Source organism: Dioszegia hungarica (assembly GCF_025882075.1).
Source record: "Dioszegia hungarica strain PDD-24b-2 chromosome Unknown MKK02contig_8, whole genome shotgun sequence".
NCBI lineage: Eukaryota > Fungi > Basidiomycota > Tremellomycetes > Tremellales > Bulleribasidiaceae > Dioszegia > Dioszegia hungarica.
This window is the reverse complement of record NW_026515770.1, coordinates 3,070,940-3,089,561: the sequence shown is the minus strand read 5'-3', so window position 1 is coordinate 3,089,561 and position 18,622 is coordinate 3,070,940. Positions and strand designations below refer to the sequence as shown.

General features: G+C 58.0%; 5 protein-coding genes across 5 annotated transcripts; all 5 read left to right on the top strand.

The window, feature by feature from the left end:
- Nucleotides 1–170: 170 nt before the first annotated feature.
- MKK02DRAFT_26240 (Metallo-dependent phosphatase-like protein) lies at nt 171–2,734 on the top strand (the record flags this gene model as incomplete). Its single annotated transcript, XM_053087161.1, has 12 exons — nt 171–479; nt 532–559; nt 612–756; nt 812–1,194; nt 1,240–1,299; nt 1,352–1,479; nt 1,528–1,642; nt 1,692–1,805; nt 1,861–1,888; nt 1,936–2,034; nt 2,085–2,504; nt 2,554–2,734. The coding sequence occupies 12 exons, from the start codon at nt 171–173 to the stop codon at nt 2,732–2,734; spliced, it is 2,010 nt and encodes a 669-aa protein (XP_052945973.1).
- Nucleotides 2,735–3,640: 906 nt separating this feature from the next.
- Nucleotides 3,641–5,945, top strand: MKK02DRAFT_9426 (fungal-specific transcription factor domain-containing protein; the record flags this gene model as incomplete). Its single annotated transcript, XM_053093710.1, has 11 exons — nt 3,641–3,733; nt 3,795–3,941; nt 4,011–4,148; nt 4,179–4,396; nt 4,456–4,601; nt 4,667–4,795; nt 4,847–4,908; nt 4,966–5,155; nt 5,211–5,327; nt 5,371–5,707; nt 5,774–5,945. Coding segments are annotated over 11 exons (1,749 nt in total), but the record flags the coding sequence as incomplete, so codon positions are not given.
- A 3,917-nt stretch (nt 5,946–9,862) lies between these two features.
- On the top strand, nt 9,863–13,256 carry MKK02DRAFT_33444 (uncharacterized protein; the record flags this gene model as incomplete). The annotated part of the gene is made up of 4 exons (XM_053088719.1): nt 9,863–11,118; nt 11,163–11,291; nt 11,340–11,406; nt 11,451–13,256. The coding sequence occupies 4 exons, from the start codon at nt 9,863–9,865 to the stop codon at nt 13,254–13,256; spliced, it is 3,258 nt and encodes a 1,085-aa protein (XP_052945971.1).
- A 1,055-nt stretch (nt 13,257–14,311) lies between these two features.
- On the top strand, nt 14,312–15,296 carry MKK02DRAFT_37046 (uncharacterized protein; the record flags this gene model as incomplete). The annotated part of the gene is made up of 4 exons (XM_053089546.1): nt 14,312–14,349; nt 14,402–14,495; nt 14,607–14,814; nt 15,154–15,296. The coding sequence occupies 4 exons, from the start codon at nt 14,312–14,314 to the stop codon at nt 15,294–15,296; spliced, it is 483 nt and encodes a 160-aa protein (XP_052945970.1).
- A 747-nt stretch (nt 15,297–16,043) lies between these two features.
- MKK02DRAFT_44897 (uncharacterized protein) lies at nt 16,044–17,431 on the top strand (the record flags this gene model as incomplete). The annotated part of the gene is made up of 2 exons (XM_053093136.1): nt 16,044–16,502; nt 16,559–17,431. 2 exons carry the CDS (start codon nt 16,044–16,046, stop codon nt 17,429–17,431), a joined length of 1,332 nt encoding a protein of 443 aa, XP_052945969.1.
- Between the last annotated feature and the right edge of the window lie 1,191 nt (nt 17,432–18,622).

Below are 18,622 nucleotides of genomic sequence, written 5' to 3'. Positions count from 1 at the left end.
AACCTATTCTCAAGCGGCGATCGCCGGGCCAAGGAATGAAGCTATAGGTGCGACCTCCACTCACCTTCACCGCGAAGAAGGGGTACAAAGCAACGATATCTTTATCCTCCACAGCATAGCTATGTTGGCTATAGACATATAGCTTCCAGCCGTATCGAAGCCTCATCAAGATGGCAGGATATAGAGATCGTTACCCACGTAAACCACCACGATACCTCTACCTCCGCTCCTTCGCACCCTTCGTCATCGCCTTTGCCCTCTTTGCCATCCTCCTCAGCTCCTTGTCTCTGTTATCGCACTACAAGTCCCCGGCGTCAAAGCAGCAAATAGGATGGCAGAGTTGGGACTTGGTCAGAGTGCAAGATAAGGCTAAGGCCGCTGCGGAGGGTTCGGTCAACGGGACGACGGGGGATGAATGGGAGGATGAGGATGGCGAATTGTGGGATGGTATGGGGTATAGTCTGCCTTTGGACAACTGGGTAAGTCAGCTTGAGGATATACATGCGGGTGCCTGCCAGCTGACTCCACCAGGACCCCTTGGCGCCACATACTACTGGCTGTGCGTTTTCCCATTGAGTGCCCGGATACCGGATGCAGAGCTGATGCCTCAGTGACTGAGATTGCAGTCAATCCTTGCTATATGCCCCCTTGGCTATTCCCATCCTACTGCGCGCCACTCTCCACGCCAGAAGAGGATAAGCTGCGAGGTAAATGGGTCATAGTTGAGAGGGATCTGAACGTGAGATCAGGACTATGGTGAGCTGGCTTGCCTTCACCTAGCATCATGGTAGCATCAGAGCTGACACATTAGGTTCCTCAACGTCTACTACCGCCGTACCCGCCGTTTGGACGTCCCACTTATAACTGACCTCCGCATAGCGCCCCACCCGCTCCCTGACACTCTCAAGTCCGACCTCGACGGGTGGACCCTAGCCGAGGGAGACCTCCACTCGGGCGTCTGGCCAACCCAGGACGAGCTGCGGCTGTACTACAAAACCAAGGCTCAGAGCGTGCGCGGAAGTCATTCCCGGCGACAAGCAGTGGTAGATGATGAGATCATCACGGAGTTGGACGTCGTGTATGGCGATGACGAGCCGTTCTTTGGATTTGAGAGGGTGCAGGGTGGGAAGGTGTTGCAGGCTGTGGAGAAGAAGTGGGAGAGTGTGGATCTGGCTTTTAGAAGGGGGAGCTACTGTGAGTTTACCCGCTCCTCATCGAGCTGCCAAGCTGACATTGTAGCACCGCCCAAGGCGCCTGAATTGAAGTTCCACGAAAAGGGGGATTTCAAGATCATGCAGAGTGAGCTGCTTCGTACTCTGCGATCGACCTGTTGCACGAGCTGACATCGTAGTTGCCGACCTGCACTACTCGGTCGGTAAGGGAGAATGCAAAGATACCGATTTGGACCCCTGCGATGGAGACGCAGAAACAGCGAAGTGGCTGGGCGAGGCTGTAGATGCGGAGAAGCCAGACATGGTCGTACGTCTATTCTCAATCATGTCTATCAGCGAAGGAGCTGATCAATAGGTTTTCTCGGGAGACCAATTGAACGGTCAAAAGACAAGCTATGACTCCCGCTCTGTTCTAGCCAAATTCGCCAGACCCGTCATTGATCGCAAGATCCCTTGGGCTGCCATTTTCGGTAAGCTACCCCGCCTAGAGACATCGGACGCACAGCTTATCTTCGCTAGGTAATCACGATAGTGAACTGGGAGACGATCGGGCGGATCAGATGAGGCATCTGATGAACATGCCTTTCTCGGTGGCAAAGGCGGGTCCAAAGAAGGTGGACGGTGTAGGAAACTGTGAGTACAGGTCGAGCTAGCCATCCAGGAAGCGGCAGCACGACTGATAGCCTAGACATACTCAAGTTGCACTCTAGCGATCCGTCAGTCTAGCTCGAACTGTCATTTCGGCCACCCGCTGATCGTGCAGATCTCATATCCACCTCTTCTCGCTGTACTTCCTAGACTCGGGGTCGTATCAGAAACGCACGGTGCCGTGGGCCAAATGGGAGTATGACTATATCAAACCGTGAGCTGAGTACCGCTGAACTCTGGTTCGAGATTCAGCTGACGGCGTAGATCCCAGATAGACTGGTTCAAAAACGTCTCATCCCACATCGAACCCATTTCCCGCCCTTTCCGCCCGGACGGCGCCTCGGATCTCGACAAGATCTGGGCCTCCCGCTCTCGCTCTCCCTCTCCCGCTGCACGAGATCCCACACCCATCCTCGCCAAGCCAAACGCGATGATGTTCTTCCATATACCCCTTCCGGAGGCATACGACGAGCCTGACCTCGATCCGGCTGGCAAAGTCATGATGCTGGGCAACGATATAGGGACTGAGCGGGGCAACAGCCCCGTTAACTCTCATATGCTGGATGAGGGGATTTTGCCGATGGTAGCTGTGGAAGGGGACGATGGTGGAATGTCAGAGGTCAAGGTGCTCGCGCATGGTCATTGTCATAATCAGGATAGATGTCAGCGGGTCAGGGGGGTGTGGTGAGCTACTACATACATGAAGGCTGTGTGCGCAGAGCTGATATGGCAGGATGTGCTTTGATGGGGGTTCATCATACTCTGGGTACGGACATGAAGGGTTTGACCGCCGGGTCCGGGTCTTCCAGATAAGTGAGTATGGAGAGAAGGTGGAGACGTACAAGAGGACGACGAGTGGGGAGGTGGTAGATAGGGAGGTGCTGGTGGAGCCTATCTCGGGGGAGTATCGATAGTTGCCGTAGCCAGCTGTAGCTGTTGAGCTGTTGTCAAGTGACACGTTGTATCTATGTCATATATACACACTTTGGACTGCGTGACTCAGACTAGCGGAGGACTATCGGGGACAGCAGGCCGAGGATGGTGAGCAGGTCACTTGAGGAATGCAATCTGTGTACGACACACACATCGAGGCACACAACTCCTCCCTGGACCCTCCCCCATTCCCCCGAGTGCCGGTCCTTCGGAGTTGGGTGAAACTTCCACGCCCCAATCTTCGCTTTGTCCTCGAGGGTCGGTCATGGTCCGAGGGGCGCTCACAGCTTATTCTTCTTCTCCTACATATACCACGCCCGATCCGACCGCTCGGACTTCATTCTGTCTCTTACTCCAGGCACCCGCCCCGCTTTCATCACCCTGATTGATCGATATCAACACAGACGTCCAAATCACTGGTAACCCATCTTCAACAGCTAGCCTCGATATCTATCGCATCAGCACAAGTCACATCAGTGGCGAATCACCGGCGCCCTCGCTCCCGCCACTCATGCTCTCGAAACGCAAGAGTCGCGCATCCGCCCCGCCTCGCCCTGGCTTGTCGACGAGCCATCTCAGCTCCACTATCAAATTAGCGAACGGTATAGGCGGCGACAGCGGAGGCAGCGGGGAGAAGGAGAAGGGTAAGATCTCCAGGCAGAGCTATAGCTGTGCGGAATGTAAGCGGTGAGTACCGCCGTCCGAGCTCCGAGCGAGACATCTCAGGGTCTTGATGAAACGCGACGAAATCGCCCAGTTGGGCAGGTGCGATAGGACCGAGCTGATAGAGACAGGTTGAAGTTGAAGTGCTCGAGGAGTTGGCCATGTACCTCATGTGAGCTATTGATAGCTCCATACTGACCGGTCGGGCTCCAGCTGACAATGAAGGCGAGAAGAGAGGTTGCGGCCAGATATGCCCAGTAGGTATCATCCGGACTGGGAAGGGCGGCAAGCGCCTCATCCTAGCCGAAACCGAAGAGGTCAGTACTCCCCTCCGCCGCACCCTTCATCGACAAGTAAGGCCGCAGCTGATGCTCATAGCTCCATCAACGCATCTCAACTCTTGAGCTCGCGCTCGCCGCCTCGCAGGCCCGTCACTCAACCCAACCCCATCCTCTCCTAGAAGATGCGTATCTTTTCTCTCCTCGGGACCCCGCTCGGCCCCGCGCCTCCGCCTCGGGTCATGCAGTCGACGCCGACTCTGCCTCCGTCCTCGGTCACGTCGAAGAGGGCGATGCTATTGACGGGTCAAAGCAGGAAGCAGGCGACGAGGAGGATGTAGTCGACTCGGCCTTCGGAACGCTCACCATCGGCCGTTCCGGAGAATCCCGCTTCGTCGGCAGCTTCGCAGGGAGCGAGTACCTCCGTACCGACCATCTACCCGACGACTCGAACGTTACCAAGAAGGGGAGGAGGGCCGGCGAGTCTGGTCTGGCCACGCCGCCACCTACCGCAGCGCTCAACTCGAGCTTCGACCTTCGGCTCCATACTGCCCGGACAGGACCTATCGCCCCTGGACTCCGGATCGGAGGTTACGCGGACGGGAGGGACGTAGATATCGTGCAGCTGCGGCAGGAGTTGCCTGATTGGGAAAAGAAGGGGAGGGAGCTCGTACAGAACTGCTGGGAGAACGTATCGTGGATGTGAGTTCAGCTTGTCGGACTTCATGCGTCGTATTGTGGAGTGAGAGCTGATAAACCAGGCATCCCATCGTCCCCCAGAATGTGTTCGACACGCAGTATCTCCAGCTGGCGTACGATACGCAAAGGGCCATACATCCGCATCAGCTCGCGGTGGTATATCTGGTGATGGCTCTCGGGGTGATGTTCGACCTGCACCGACCAGCGTGTACGTAGAGCTATTAGCTCGAAGTCGTTTCTTGAGTCGCTTGGAGTCTGAGGCTGACTTGATAGTCGATAATCGCGCAGCTGAGCTGTTCGCGCTGGGCCAGTCCTGCCTCAGTGCTATTGGCTTTGAGCATGCTACGCCGTCTACCGTCAGGGCTTTGCTCCTGTGCGGAACGTATCTCCTCAATGACAAACGTGAGCTCACGTTCTCTTCCTGTTTCTGAGAGCTTCGAGCTGATATGGCAGACGGAAGCGGGGCGGAGATTTATTGGCCGGTACTCGGAACAGCTATCAAAGTAGCCTACAGCGTCAGCTTCCTCTTCTCCCCCCCTCTCTAAGGCGAGGAGACACAAACTGACCAACAGCTCGGGCTACACCGCGATGGTTCCGTCTTTGGTCTATCTGTCGAAGAGACAGAAGAGCGCCGACTGATCTGGTGGGAGCTCATCACTTCGGACCGCCTCTTGGCGACCGCGTTTGCTCGGCCGGCAGGGATTGCGAGTCGGACGACGGATACCAAGATGCCTTCTGTCTCGGGTGCGGAGGGAGATGACTGTGGGTTATGCGCCCAAGACTGAGCGGAGGAACAGGGCAGAGCTGATGTTTGCAGATCAGCGAACAAGGTTCCGCATTGCCGAATTGATGGAGAAGATCAATAATGTGCAGACGCAGCTGGCAGCAGTACCCCATACACTCATCAAGGCGCTAGATGCCGAGCTGGTCGAGTGTGAGCGAGGCTCCCCATTATCCAAACGAAGCTGATCAATCAGTCAAGAAGTCCATCCCCGACTCTTTACTCCCCTCCACGCCCATCCCCTCCCTCCCTATGGACTCCACCATCTCCCCCCAACTCGTCTATCATCGCCTCACCATCCGCCTCCTCCTCGCTCAGTGTCGGCTGCTTCTCAATCGCCCCTTCTTCGCTCGCGCGCTGTCGGAGAACCACGAAGATCCGAGCTTCTGCAAGCACGGCGAGCCGTTCTGCGCGCTATTTGGGGCGGCGCTGGAGATTGTGCAGGTGGTACAGCAGATGGTGGTATATCATCCGAGCTTGGTGGCGAGGTGGTGGGTGTACTGGTTCCATGCCTTTAGCTCTGCTTGCTGCTTGTGAGTTGTCCTTATCGCTATAGCTCCGTTGCTGGCGTCAAGTGAAGGAGACAGCTGATATCCCAGTGCCGCTATCGCCATTCGAGCTCCCAAGTCCGCATTCGCCGCTCCTGCCTTTGACGGCCTCACCACCGTCCTCGACCTCGCTACCGCCGCCCCGCCCGGCTGTCGGGCCAAGAAGGGCCTCGCAGTCCTCCTCCGCCTCCGTGCCCGCGCGCAAGACAGTATGCGCAAAGCCAGTCGACAAGGCGCCATCAACGCCTCGTACAGGCAGAACATGCCCGGCCGGCTCGCACCGTACGTCCCCTCGGAGGCTGCGCTCGCTCGCGAACGGGACGGAGGAGAAGAGGATGATCTTGGCCATCTGGCGGGAAGGAGCAAGCTCCGGCGGGTCAAAGTCAAGGTTAAGGAGAGCCACATTCGGTCCAGGTCAGACGGGTCAGCGGAGCGCGGGAGCGGCGACGCTGAAGCCGGAGGAAGCGGGGCGTATCATGAGCACCAGAGGGGCATGTCGGGAGATCAGCAGTACGACTCGAGCCCTGCCCGGTACACTCTCCCTGGCTCGGATGCCGGCGGGGGCATGTACAGCGGTGTCGTCGCCCCTGGAGCGTACGGTGGCGGCGGAGGCAGCGGCCGATCTCGAGCGGGAACGGGCAACTTCCAAGACTTCATGGTCAGCCCATCGTCCGTCATCAGCGCAGCGACGACACTCGCGGATCGACCCTGGGAGGGAGTGGTTCCTCCCCCTCCACCACCCATGTCCAACTTTGGCGAGGAGGCAATGGGGGCGGGCATGATGGGAGACGGGACAGACGCGAGATGGGCCGTCAATCTGTACGACTACAACCAGCCCATGTCGGCCATCGGAGCACCATTCCCAACGCTTCTCTCGGGCTCGGCTGTCGCGCCAAATCAGTACATGCCCTTCGGCTCCGAGCTACAGCAATATCCACACCAGAACGCCCTTTGGTCACCGCCGGGAACGGATTTCAGCCCTTCCTCTTCCCACTTCCCAAACAATGGCAGCCACAATCTCGGGATGGCGTATGACTTTACGTTCTCGGCGCCTAGGCAGGTCCAGGCGGAGGCGCACCAGTATCAGTATCAGCCCGTTTTTGGGCATTACCAGCCGGGCGAGGCGAGCGGATCTGGAGGACAAGGGGAGTGGCAGGGGCAGGGGCAGGGGCAGGAGCAGGAGCAGCAAGGGGCTCTGCAGGGGCAGGGAGTGATGGATTTTGATCGGGAGTTGGGGCTGGGAATTGGGATGGACTTGGACATGGACATGAGCATGGCGTTGGGGTTCGGGGAGGGGTCGGGGACAAATGCGGGGGATTGGGATTGGGAGAGCTTGTTGAATGGGACTGGTGGCTATAATTGACGGTGGTATATGTGTAGAGGTAGACGCCTGACTGGGCGGTAGTCACCTATGATGGCTTGAAGGGCACGAAAGGTAATGAATAACGATGCATCTGCTCTTACCGATATCACCGCCGTGCGTATAAATACTCGTAACACAGACATACAGGATCTGTTCGGCCTTGTCTGTTATGATGGCCAGGACATCTTCGGAAATCACACGCGCGCGATCACTCATTTGCGCTAGCTTAGGGCTGTGGTATATCTGTATGCATGGCTGGCTGTACTGGGGTAGAAAAGAAGGCGGCTGCGTCATGACGCTGTCATTCAGCCCTCATAAACTACTGCCCGGTACCTCCCTCGGACGATTGCGCTCCGTCGGCAGCAAGAACCTTGGTCCTGATCTCATTCCTGACTTCAAGGGGGAGGTCAAACACCATGAATTCCAAATGCCCCGTAGAGTAGCTGAGGACTCCTGTCTGTCCGTACTTGCTGTGGAGGTAACCCTCTGTCTCTTGAGGCAGAGACACGCTCAAGTCGGGCCGGCCGGGGATTGACACGACGAGGCAAGTCGGGGACTGGCTCGAATCGACCGTGCAGGTAGCCAACCTCCTGAGCACGCTGTAGCGGTTTTCGGTCGAGGGGTAGAGGGTATAGCCGGGCATCCTTGTCAAGTTTCAGTATGGTGCAAGAGTTGTCAGAAACTGAAGCTTACGCTCTCAAGTGCTATGCGCGAAGGACGAAGATTTGGATTTGGAGTGGGCGTCGAAATGAGGGACACTCTCACCCCCTCGCCCGCGCCATGTTCCTGCCTGTGCACCGCAATCTGCAACATTCTTTGCGCTCACTTCCCTTCATTGTTCGCATCCCTTGTACCTCTTGAATGAGACCACAGTGTGCTGTACAGCTTAGCGTTTCAAGGATCTGGACTGGGCGTTCAGCGTGCGAGTCCATGCGTGCCAGTGCGAAGGCGACAAGTGAGCGCCTCTCACGATCTCTGGGGTCGTAGATGTCCTCTACATGTCATATCGCTAGATTTCAATGAGCATGTATGAGACGGTACGCTAGGCGTGTGTAATGCTTTGACGATGCATGAGCTGGGATTCGCCTCATACCACGCAGCTAACGCGCCTGCTTTCGCCACCCGCTAGCACCCGCTGCGACCCCGTCGCTGATCGAAGCCAATTACGGCATACACTCAGGGAAGCCGAGGCCTACTCAGGGTCCTTCAACGTAAAAACGTGTCAGAGTCCGAGCGGCGTCGGCGGCTTGAGCCGGGGCGAACTTCATTTGATTGGCGACAGCTGCGACCCATGGATCTGCACCGAGTTTCAGGTTTGCCCTCTCACGTCCACTCATAGTGCTTTCTCAGTATATCAGTAGAGCAAGCACAGCCAAGTAGCAGCTAGTATACTCGTAGCCTGTACTCTCGTTCAGACGTGCTAGCTTTTATATCTGGTTGGAGACGCGCGACATACCTGAGGGATCGACGACAACGCCGAGGAAGGCCGAGATTGACGAGAAGAAGGGACGACAGCAGGGAAGCGAAAGAAGATCACTGTGAGTGCAGGTCTGGCTTAGATCTAGGAGTGTGATGTGGAGTGTCGAGTGGGCGACTGGAGGTGGATGGCGCATGTGAAGGGAAGGATGGCGGTGCATGATGACAGCTCTCCGCATCCCCGCTTCGGCCCCTGACTAGCCTGACTGGTCAGCCGACCAAGTCCATCTCTTCACATCACATCCAATCGCTTCGTCTCTGTGCACATAGAATGGTGTGGACTGCTTCACATCGCTGTAGATCGTCGCTGACCATCTGCAGACATCGTCATCTCGCATCATCCTCCCAAAAAATCGGCTTCGCATTCCCCCAAGCCAAGTAAGTGCGATCCGCCCATCTCATCTCCCCTTCCACCTACTTCTCTGCCTTCACTGTCACTCCATACTCGGTGTCATGTCTCCTGCTCTTGACATCGCGTCTGATCCCTCCTCCCCTTCTCTGCATCATACGCGCTTGATCGGGGTTCTGAAGGTGGAGGGCGGTGTTGAGGACGTCACGGTCCTGTTTGCATGTCTCACCTTTTCCGCACTCCTCACCCTCCACCGTTACTTCCTTGGCACGTTCCTCCACCTCCATCCCTCTTATCCTCCACTGTCACATCGCCCACCTCGCGCGGATGCTATGCTTGCATACCGCGAAAGGAGGTGCGGCCCTCCATCCTCCCTTTGGTGCTTGGACCCTTTGCGTCAGTCAGCCAGCCCAGTCCCGCTAGCGCTCTTTGTCTCACAACCTTCCACACTCTTACTGCCCACTGCATCTCGCTTGCTCCTTCCTCATCACATGCGCCACTCCTCTCCCTTCTTCCTTCCTGATGATGATACGTTACACTTGTTCGGTTTCGTCTTTCCTTTTCTTACCCGATCGGGCGATTCCTCTTGGTTTGATTTTGTGGGGTTCCCCGCATTCCCTTCCAGCCTCCACTTTTAAGGGTTAGTTACGTAAATGGCCACCGCGCAGTGGATGAACCTCGATAAAGGAGGAGGCTAGAGGGTGGAGGAGTGAGAGGGAGCAACTCCAGCTTCAGAGGAGTGGCAGGGAAGAGAGAGATGACCACCCTCATGTTCAAACGTCATCCCATCCCTTCCCCTTTCCATTCTTTCTCTCTTGTTTCAGATCTTCGGATCACGCCGCTAATCATCAAACCCGGTGCTGACGCTCGCCAGCCCGGTTTCACTTAACGCCCGCCATCCAACGATAACCATCGACTCGATCGACAGTTTCCCTCTTCAACATCCTCCATCATGTCGTTCGTCGTCTTATCCCCTCACGCGACCTCCACCCACTCCCTTCCCCTCCCTCCCGCCGACAACACCGCATCAGCCTCGGCGCCCGCAGATTCTTCCAGGACACGTCGAAACGTCCCTCGGCGGTCTCGCAATCAGCCTCAGCCTTCTCCTGCCCCGACAGTCGCCAGTGCGTCAACGAACGTCTCGACTCGATCTCGCTCCCGCAAATCTAATTCGGTCGGTCGCAGCCAGAACGGCGTCTCACCGGACAAGGCTACACAGGGTGACTCGGGCTTCAGCACCCCTGCTCTAGACAGGACGACCGCCAATGTGGACGCAGAGGACGTGGACGCCGCGGGGGATGAGGAAGGAGAGGCGTCCAATTCAACCTGGGTCCCGCCGCCTCGTTCGCGTCAGCCGAGCAATGGCAGCGCGACTGCAACTCAGCCAAGGATCCGCTTGACTTTCGGCAAGAAGCGGAAGGCTGTTGAGGAGGAACCTAAGGAGACAGCTCAGCCAGAGCCGGACGAAGCCGCGCCGACCATCGCCCAAGAGGAGGATCCGCCCTCGGCGCCTACCGTAGTCCAGCGGGACTTTGCCAAGCACATCGCTGCACTGGATGCCGGGCCCGACGCCGAACGACAAATGAGATGGAACAGGGGCTTGTTCTCGCCCGACCCTATGGACATCATCGGTACCATGAGCAGTCCGGAATCGGAACCGGTCCGCCTGTCGTCCCTGCACGACCGGAAGCCGGAGAACGAGGCAAATGGTGCGAGTGAGTTTCGAGCTCGATGGGATGCCATCTTTGACCCCGAACTTCCTTTCCTCGAGACACAAGCCGAGCCCGACGGCGGCGCATCCCTTGGAGAAGACTTGTCCTCCTTCCTCCCGTCCGCTGACCCTGCAGCGAAGCGCCGCCGAGGCTCTACAGATCCATTGACCGAGCCGGACGATGAGGCACAGGCTATGCCAGAGCAGGGGGCGGAGAATGGGGCGGAGGGGCCGGAGGTTGGCGTGGAGCATGGGGTGGAGCACGGAGTGGAGATTGCCGCGGAGAATGGGATGGAGAATGGGGTGGAGAATGGGACGCCGGCGCCAGAGGAGCTTACTGGAAAGCGGGCGCCGAGAAAGAAGCGCAAGTGGCTGAAGAAGGGTGAAAGTGAGGCAATCCGGGCACACGAAATGCAGGGACAAGCTGACTTGGTAGTCGATCCGGATGATACCCAGGCGGTTGCGAGGCAGAGAGAGAGGCATGAGATGATAGACCAGTATGTCCACTCTCTGCTTACTTGAGTCCTGGCTGATCCCCCAGGGCGATTGCGAACCTCGACATGCAGTACCAGATGGTGGAAGATGAGACCCACATCCAGCTGCTTCAGCTCTGGGAGGAGCTTGATCGGCGTCGGGATGTGCAATTTGAAAGGCTTGATGCGCGTCAACAGTGAGTATCATGTCGATCGGAAGAAGGCAGCACAGCTGACGCCTGCAGGGCGGTGCTGAAGGAACTTACCATTGTCGCCAATCACGAGGAGCGGAGTCACATTGAGACGTGGGACGTGAGTCACTTTCATTCCCCTCAATGACCCAGCTGACGTCACAGTTCACGAGGGACAAGATCCGGCGCGATTTGGTCCAATCAATAGCCGCCAAAAAGCGGAAACTCGACGGCGAAAAGGCCATGTTCAAGCGGCAGCCCACGGACTACCCTCTTTCTCGCGCCGGACCGGGCGGAGGCGGATGGAAGATCTACGACGAGCACCTCATGAGCGAGAAAAACACGCCGCTCGTACCAACCTTCCTCGGTGGCAAGGTCCGCCAGCGCCGAGATCTCAGCTCTCGCCCCTCCCTGTTGGACCCGGCCAGCATCGCTGAGGATCTGGTGATATACGACGTGCGCCAGCCAAAGAAGGTAAAATCTTCCGAGGGGTCCGCTCCCCAACCTGCGGCTTCATCCTCGTCAGCCAATCCCCCGTCCGGATGGAAGAACCCCGTCGCTCCCTCGTCAAACTGGTCCGGCTCCACCGCAGCCCCAAAGCCTGCTCCGCAGCACAGCTCGGGCATGCCTTCTTCATCACACGGTGGCGGACCTCCATCGGTAGCGCAGTACCCGCCCGGGTCTCGTCGTGACGATCGGCCTCAGCCGCTACCCCCAACGTCCAGGGAGATTCAGCATGCGGCGGGTCGGCATCGGTATCACGGCGAGTACCATCCCGGGAACAGCTCAAGTTCAGCTGGGTACATGCGTCCGCCTGCACCGCCTGGCCAATCCTCCTCTTCTCGCCCGAGTACTACTCTGGCTCAGCTGCCTCCTCGCGCGCCGGTACCTAGCGGATCCGCCCTTGGCGCGTCACGGAATGGTCTGCCTACCCATGCGGACCGTACGAGCCATGCACCGGTCGGTACGAGATGGAACTCGTCCGTCCCACCTGTCCCGACCTGGGAGCAGCGGCACGGGAGTCAGCCGCCCTCGTCGCAGCAAACCAGACCGCAGCAGAACGGCGCTCCTCCGTCTTCCCAGACTCCCCAGCAACCTCCATCGAGTCATGCACCCCGGACTATGCATGGCTGGACGCCATATGGGGACCGGAGCGGGTCTACTGGACGGCGAGAATCGGGCTCAGGCGATCATCCCAGCGGATTCGGATATCCTGGCTCATCCGCCACACCGGAACGGCAGTTGGATCCGCGTCGGCCAGAGAGTCATTCCAATACCCCGTCCGGACCGCCCCACTTGGCCCAGCACCCTGGTAGCGCTAGCTCGCGGCCCCAACTTGCTCACGGGAACAGCGGTCCCCCTCTCCCTGCTCAGCCTCAATCGCAGCCGCCACCCAACCGGGCACCTCGGCCCCTGCACGGCGAGCCGCCGTATAATGATCGGAATGGATCGAGCGGGCGTCGGATGAGCACTACCGATCGTCCGGGCGGCTATGCGTTCCTTCCTCCCGCTGCGTCATCTGCAAGCGGAATGCCGAGTCACGCATACTACCCACCTCGGACGGACCCCGCACCCCCAGGCAGGTCGGCGCATCAACGTACTCCCGACGACCACCGGCCGCGCGCGCAGACAGCAGGACTCGTCTCTGGACCCGAGATGTACACGCCCAGCAGACACCTTGAGGGCGTCTGGACGTCCCGGACGGACTTTGGCGACCGGGCAGATAGGCGGCAATTACCCGTTCACGAGGCACCTCGGCCTCCGGTGATGGGTACGCCACCCCCATTGCAGCAGGTACCGCAGCCTTCTAGTACCGGTGGGGCGCCTCCTCAGGTGGCGCTGGGCGGACCGTCTAGGCCTGGAGGGTCGTCGACTTTGCCTCAGACTGCGACGGCGGTCACGCCGGGAGCGAGCGGAGAAGGGAGTCAGGCGGGGCCGAGCGGGGGAAGTGGGGCGATGGCGGGGCGGTAGTCGATCAGAAGAACATGGGGATGGGTGATCCGGATGGGAGCGGTGAAAGGGGCGGGGCGTGGAAGAGGGAGCTGGACCATTCGATTGCACAGAAGAACCTCAACTGCCTGATCAATCCGTCACCTCTCGGCCCATCGACGATCGCCCTCACACCCCTCGACACCCCTCTCCCTTCCGCTGGCTCTAGGCGGCGATCTCTCCGGACCGACTAGTCTGGTACGAATGCGTCACAAACGCACCACCGTCGCGAGCGCCGCTTCCCAACCAAAATACGCGGGAGCAATGTCTTGTCCATACGCAGTCATTATACCTCGCCAAAAAGACATACCGCAAGGAAAGCTATACCATACATACTCTTGTACACAATACATACCTGTATATAAGCATGCACCATAGCTAGACCGACCGTCTTTTGCACCTCTTCAGCTTAGCTTCAGGCCTCAATCCTGCACGCGAGGAATGCGGATGCGAGGGAGAAGCGCCTCACGCCGTAAACGCCGGATATCGCCGCTGTGCCTGCCGTCACCTCTCGCTCACCAGCCATTTCAGCGACTACCACCTTGTACTGCGTAAACTCTTCAGCTATATACACCTTACCAGTAGTGCATCAGACAACATGGTGAGTCTTGAGCTGACAGAACAGCCATAGCATGGCGAGTATACTCGAGAAAGAACGAAGCGGAACGGAGGGTTATTCAAACTGGGGGAGGGAATAGTGGAGCTCTAGCTGTCGACATGCGAGGGAGGATGAGGAGACCGTCAAAGGCTGGGAAGCAGGACGGCGGGAAGGAGGGAGATTGCAGGCGATGCGGACGATCGAACTCAGGGGCTCGAGGGGTAGATGTGAGGTACTGAGGGCGTAGCGGGAACGCATGAGAGGTTCTACGGGGGACATATCTTCGCAGAGGAATAGTAGCTGACTGATCCTTCTTTCCTTGATCACCATCTCGGTCTATTCGTACTGCAGCCTCGTGAGTGACATCGTCTTGTCACAGTGGAAAACAGAGGGATTGTGGCTGACGATTGATGCAGCTCCCAAAGCAAAACACTCCAAGATGGTGACTCTGGTCAACTACCGTCTGAAAGTGACATTGTCAGTTGCGCTTCACGTATACTTCGTGACGACGAAAAGCTGACTGGAGCAGAAACGACGGTAGAGCGCTCGTTGGCCAGATGTTGGCATACGACAAGCACATGAACTTTGTTTTGGCAGAATGCGAGGAGTTCCGGACTGTCAAGGTGGGTTCGGACGTTCCTTCCAAATCAAACTGTGCTCCACTTCGCCACTGCAGCTTCTTCCCCTGCTTCTGTCGCGTCTAGGCGGACCAGGGCCAAAGCTGATCCAAGCAGGGAAAGAAGTCCAAAACCTCACCCTCGGACGAAGCCGCGCCTACAGTACAGCAAAAACGAACACTAGGTCTCGTCGTCCTGCGCGGAGAGACGATTGTGAGCGTGACGGTGGAAGGACCGCCGCCTGTGGTGAATGACGACAAGACGGGGTTGATGGCTGGACCGGGGAAGGGTGTGGCGGCGGGACGAGGGATGCCGCTCGGTGCTGGTAAGTTGCGCTATGTGCTGATTCAGACTGCGAGACTACGAGTCACATCGGGGATATTGTGGTATCGGCGGTCTGGAGGAGAGCAATGAAGGATAGAAGCGGAGATAGAGGACTCTGGCCGAAGACGTGAGCGGGAGGATGAGCAGGAGGATTTCGGCGTCGGCGGGAGCGAGAGAGTTTGGTCAGGGCGATGTAGGCAAGAGGGATTATCGGAGGGAGATTGGAGAAACAATCTCGCGGTGGATAGGATCGCGCGCTGGAGCGATCACAGAGGGCGGACATGCTGGAGGAATCTTGGGGTGCCCAGCCGCTGCGGGGGGTTAATGCTGACTCTTCTAGGCGCACCAGCAATGGCCGCTCGACCAATGGCATATGCTCGTCCTCCTCCAGGATTCCCGCCAGGTATGCCCGGTCTCCCACCAGGGATGCCACCAGGGTTCCCCGGCGGTATGCCCCCAGGGATGCCCCCACCAAATGGGTAGGTCCACCCTCGCAGCACTGATAGGCAGAGTGCCAGCTGACGCTTTAGCATGCCACCAGGATTCAGACCTCCTGGATTCCCCGGTGCGCCCCCAGGCATGCCGTTCCCCGGTCAGATGCCTCCTGGGTGAGCTTCGGCGTAGTTGGTCGCCAGCGAAGACTAAGCTGATATCTCAGGTTCCCCATCCGGCCGCCACAATAGCTTGGAAGCAGGTGAAACATCAGCGAGAAGAACGGGGCGGGACATGTTTCGGGCAGGCGGGCGGGTGGAGTTGTGGTTTCCGTTTCTGGTCTCCTATTGTCATGCATATACCCAAATCGTATCATCACTAGCCGTATGCCTTGGTTCCCCCACTTCAGGCCCTCGCATGATCCATGCGGGTGACACGCAGCTTCTCCCCCACTCAAAAGGGATCTGGGGTCGTGCGCCGCCTCCACTTCGGATGCTCAAGCTTTGCTTCTTTTGCTTCTTTTTGCTGATGACCCTCTTTCTTCACCTCAGCATTCTTGTTCTCTTATACCCCTCTGTTGTTCCTCCTTCTTGTCGTTCTCCACATCACTGAAAATCTTGACGGTATCTAGGAGCTATCCAGACGATCTTGACGAACATAAAGTCTCCTCCTCATCAGCGAGACACTACACTGCCGGACAGCTGTACCACGCAGTCAAGACAACCGCAACACCATCGCCACCTATAGCGCTCCCCCTCTTCTCATATTTACCTTATCTCCGGCTTCTCATCCCTCACAATGGGCGGCAACGCCTTCCCCATCCCCGCCAAGCGGCTCTCCACGGCCCAGCTCGCCCTCCTCTCGAAGCACGCCCAGACCGCTGTCGCTCCGTTCTTCGAGCGCGTTGAGCCTCTCCGGGACGTCCGATGCAAGTCAGACCATGGCGACCTCGACCTTATTTGCGGCTGGGACCACCCCAAAGCGTGGAACTGGAAAGGCGAGGACAGGGGGGTCTTTGGCGGTGGGAATGGGATGGGCGGGACTATCAAAGTCGGGGATGAAGCTGAGGCCCGCGCAGGCGGTGCCGAGGGGGAGAGCGAGGCGGACAAGGAGAAGAGGGAGCTCAGGGTGTGGTGCTTCGACATTGCGAGGGCGGCGAAGGCGAAGGAGTGGGTGAGGAGGGGCCCGGAGATCAGCTTGGCTGTCCCGTGCAGCGTCTTCGGGGAAGCGGCGAGTGAGCACGCTGAGAATCCGGAGGTGAGCTCAAACACGTCTGACGATGGCTCAATGATGTACAGTAGCTGACTATCTAGGCTTTCTACCAGCTCGACCTCCCCCTCGTTCCCCCTTTCTCCCTCGACTTTATGCTCCTCACCGTCTCCTACTCGACGACCTTCCTCATCCTGGCCCGTGCTCTTCGGTGCATCTCCTACTCCCTCACACTCCAGATGACCGGCCTCATCATCCGTCACCCCGCTTACCCTGGACTCCCCGGTATCGATCTCCGCCTCACTTCCTCCGCCGACGAGATCTGCGCCTACTTTGGGCTTGACCGCGCGCGATGGGAAGCCGGATTCGACAACGAGGAGCAGGTCTGGGAATGGCTTGCTACCGTTGAGGAGGGCGGGAAGCTCGAGGGCGCGTATAAGCGGATGGTGCGGCCCAAGGCGGTGCGTCAGAAGGGGCACAAGAACAAGGCGGGCGCTCTGGACGGATTCGTCACCTTTTTGAGGGGGACAAAGCATGGTGAAGGATGGGAGAGTATGACGCCAAGCGGAGCTGGAGGGGATCGTACCGCTACTCCCGTCCCCACCCCGGTCGACACATCCCTTCCGCCCCTTTCCCCTTCGACCATGACGACAATGAGCACCTCTCCTCCCCTCACCCCTCAGTCCGGCACCCCTGGTACCAGCGTCCAATCCTCGGCTGATATGATCGACCCAGAGAACCCGATCCCCCTCGACTGCCGCGCGGAGGCTGCGCTCGAGCGATGGGGGAAGCGCGAGGCATATGACGCCCTGCTCGCGGAACGGAAGGCGGCGGCTATCCCTATCGCGGCGAGCCAGAAGAAGAGGCAGGAGAGCAAGCAGAAGGCGCTCGAGGAGGCCAGGCGGAAGCTGGAGGAGGAAGAGGAGAAGGCAATGGGCGGGAGTCTGGCGGCGGCTGTCGAGGCTATCCGGATCTGAAGGCACACACGGGCTGGGAAGTGGAGCGGACCATCACATATCATCAGGAGCGACATATACTATCTAACGACATTTATGAACTTATGACCTTTAGTGATGTGGTCGGGCGTCTACTCATTTTCCACTGACGTGCTGGTAACGATGGATCAACTAACCTGGCATGATTCATCCCGTCAGTTATGCCAAGATGGGTGATTGCCCCAATGGGCACTAGCTGGTTCCAAGACGAACACTTGCATGATCACGAAGACGCCTTGTTCACACTGACGCCCTTCTGACTATTCATCTATCCAATAAACTTACCCTGAGCTTGACGGCGCTCCATCCAGGCCCTATCAACATAGATTTCGGTCGAGTTCTCGTCCGCCGTAGACTAATCCCCGGGATTGGCGGGATGGTCAGCCACGTTGGACGTGAATCCGCCGCCGCCTGGACCGCCTGGACCAGGGATGTAGGTGCCGATGGAAACAACCCGAGCAGGGACGATGTCTTGGCCGGGTGGAGCCTGAGGCACGGGTGGCTGTCCTACTTGAGGAGGGGGGCGGGGCGCCTGCGGTATCAGCTGACAGGATCCAAACACATAGAGTCTAGAAGGAAGCCTGAGCCATACGCACATGTAGCATTTGAGGCTGTCCATGATTGTAGGACACAATAGGAGGGGGAGCTCCACGCGGGTTTGGGTTCAAGGGCTAGATGATTAGCACAATATGCATAGTGCAGACACAAGATCAGATAGCTTACATGAAGCTGAGCAGCACCTGTGTAGACATTGTTGCCAATCAGCAAGGTCGCAGAGGCCGTGACAGCACGAGTCGGAACGACATTCGGGGTGGGGTTCAAAGGCTATATATCAGCCTGTTCACTGCAGAGCGGTGCCGGTAGGAAAGGAGGTGGCTTACCTGGAGCTGCGCAGCACCAGAGTAGTGTACATTGCCGATCATGAAGCTCACAGAGACCATGTTGCTCGTCGAAGGAGCTTGAGGAGGTCGGTAGGGAGGTCGTTCTGCCATCATGTAGGGTGGCGAACGAATGTGGGGGAGGAATGTAAAAGCGAAGAGTGATGGGAAAGATGAGTGCCCTTATGTAGCGCTCAGAATATAAAGAAGGGTCTATATCAGGGTACAATTTGTCCGAAAGCTTGCACTGTCCAGAATAGTGTGTCCGGTGTCTTGTATTCTTCACCTGGACTGA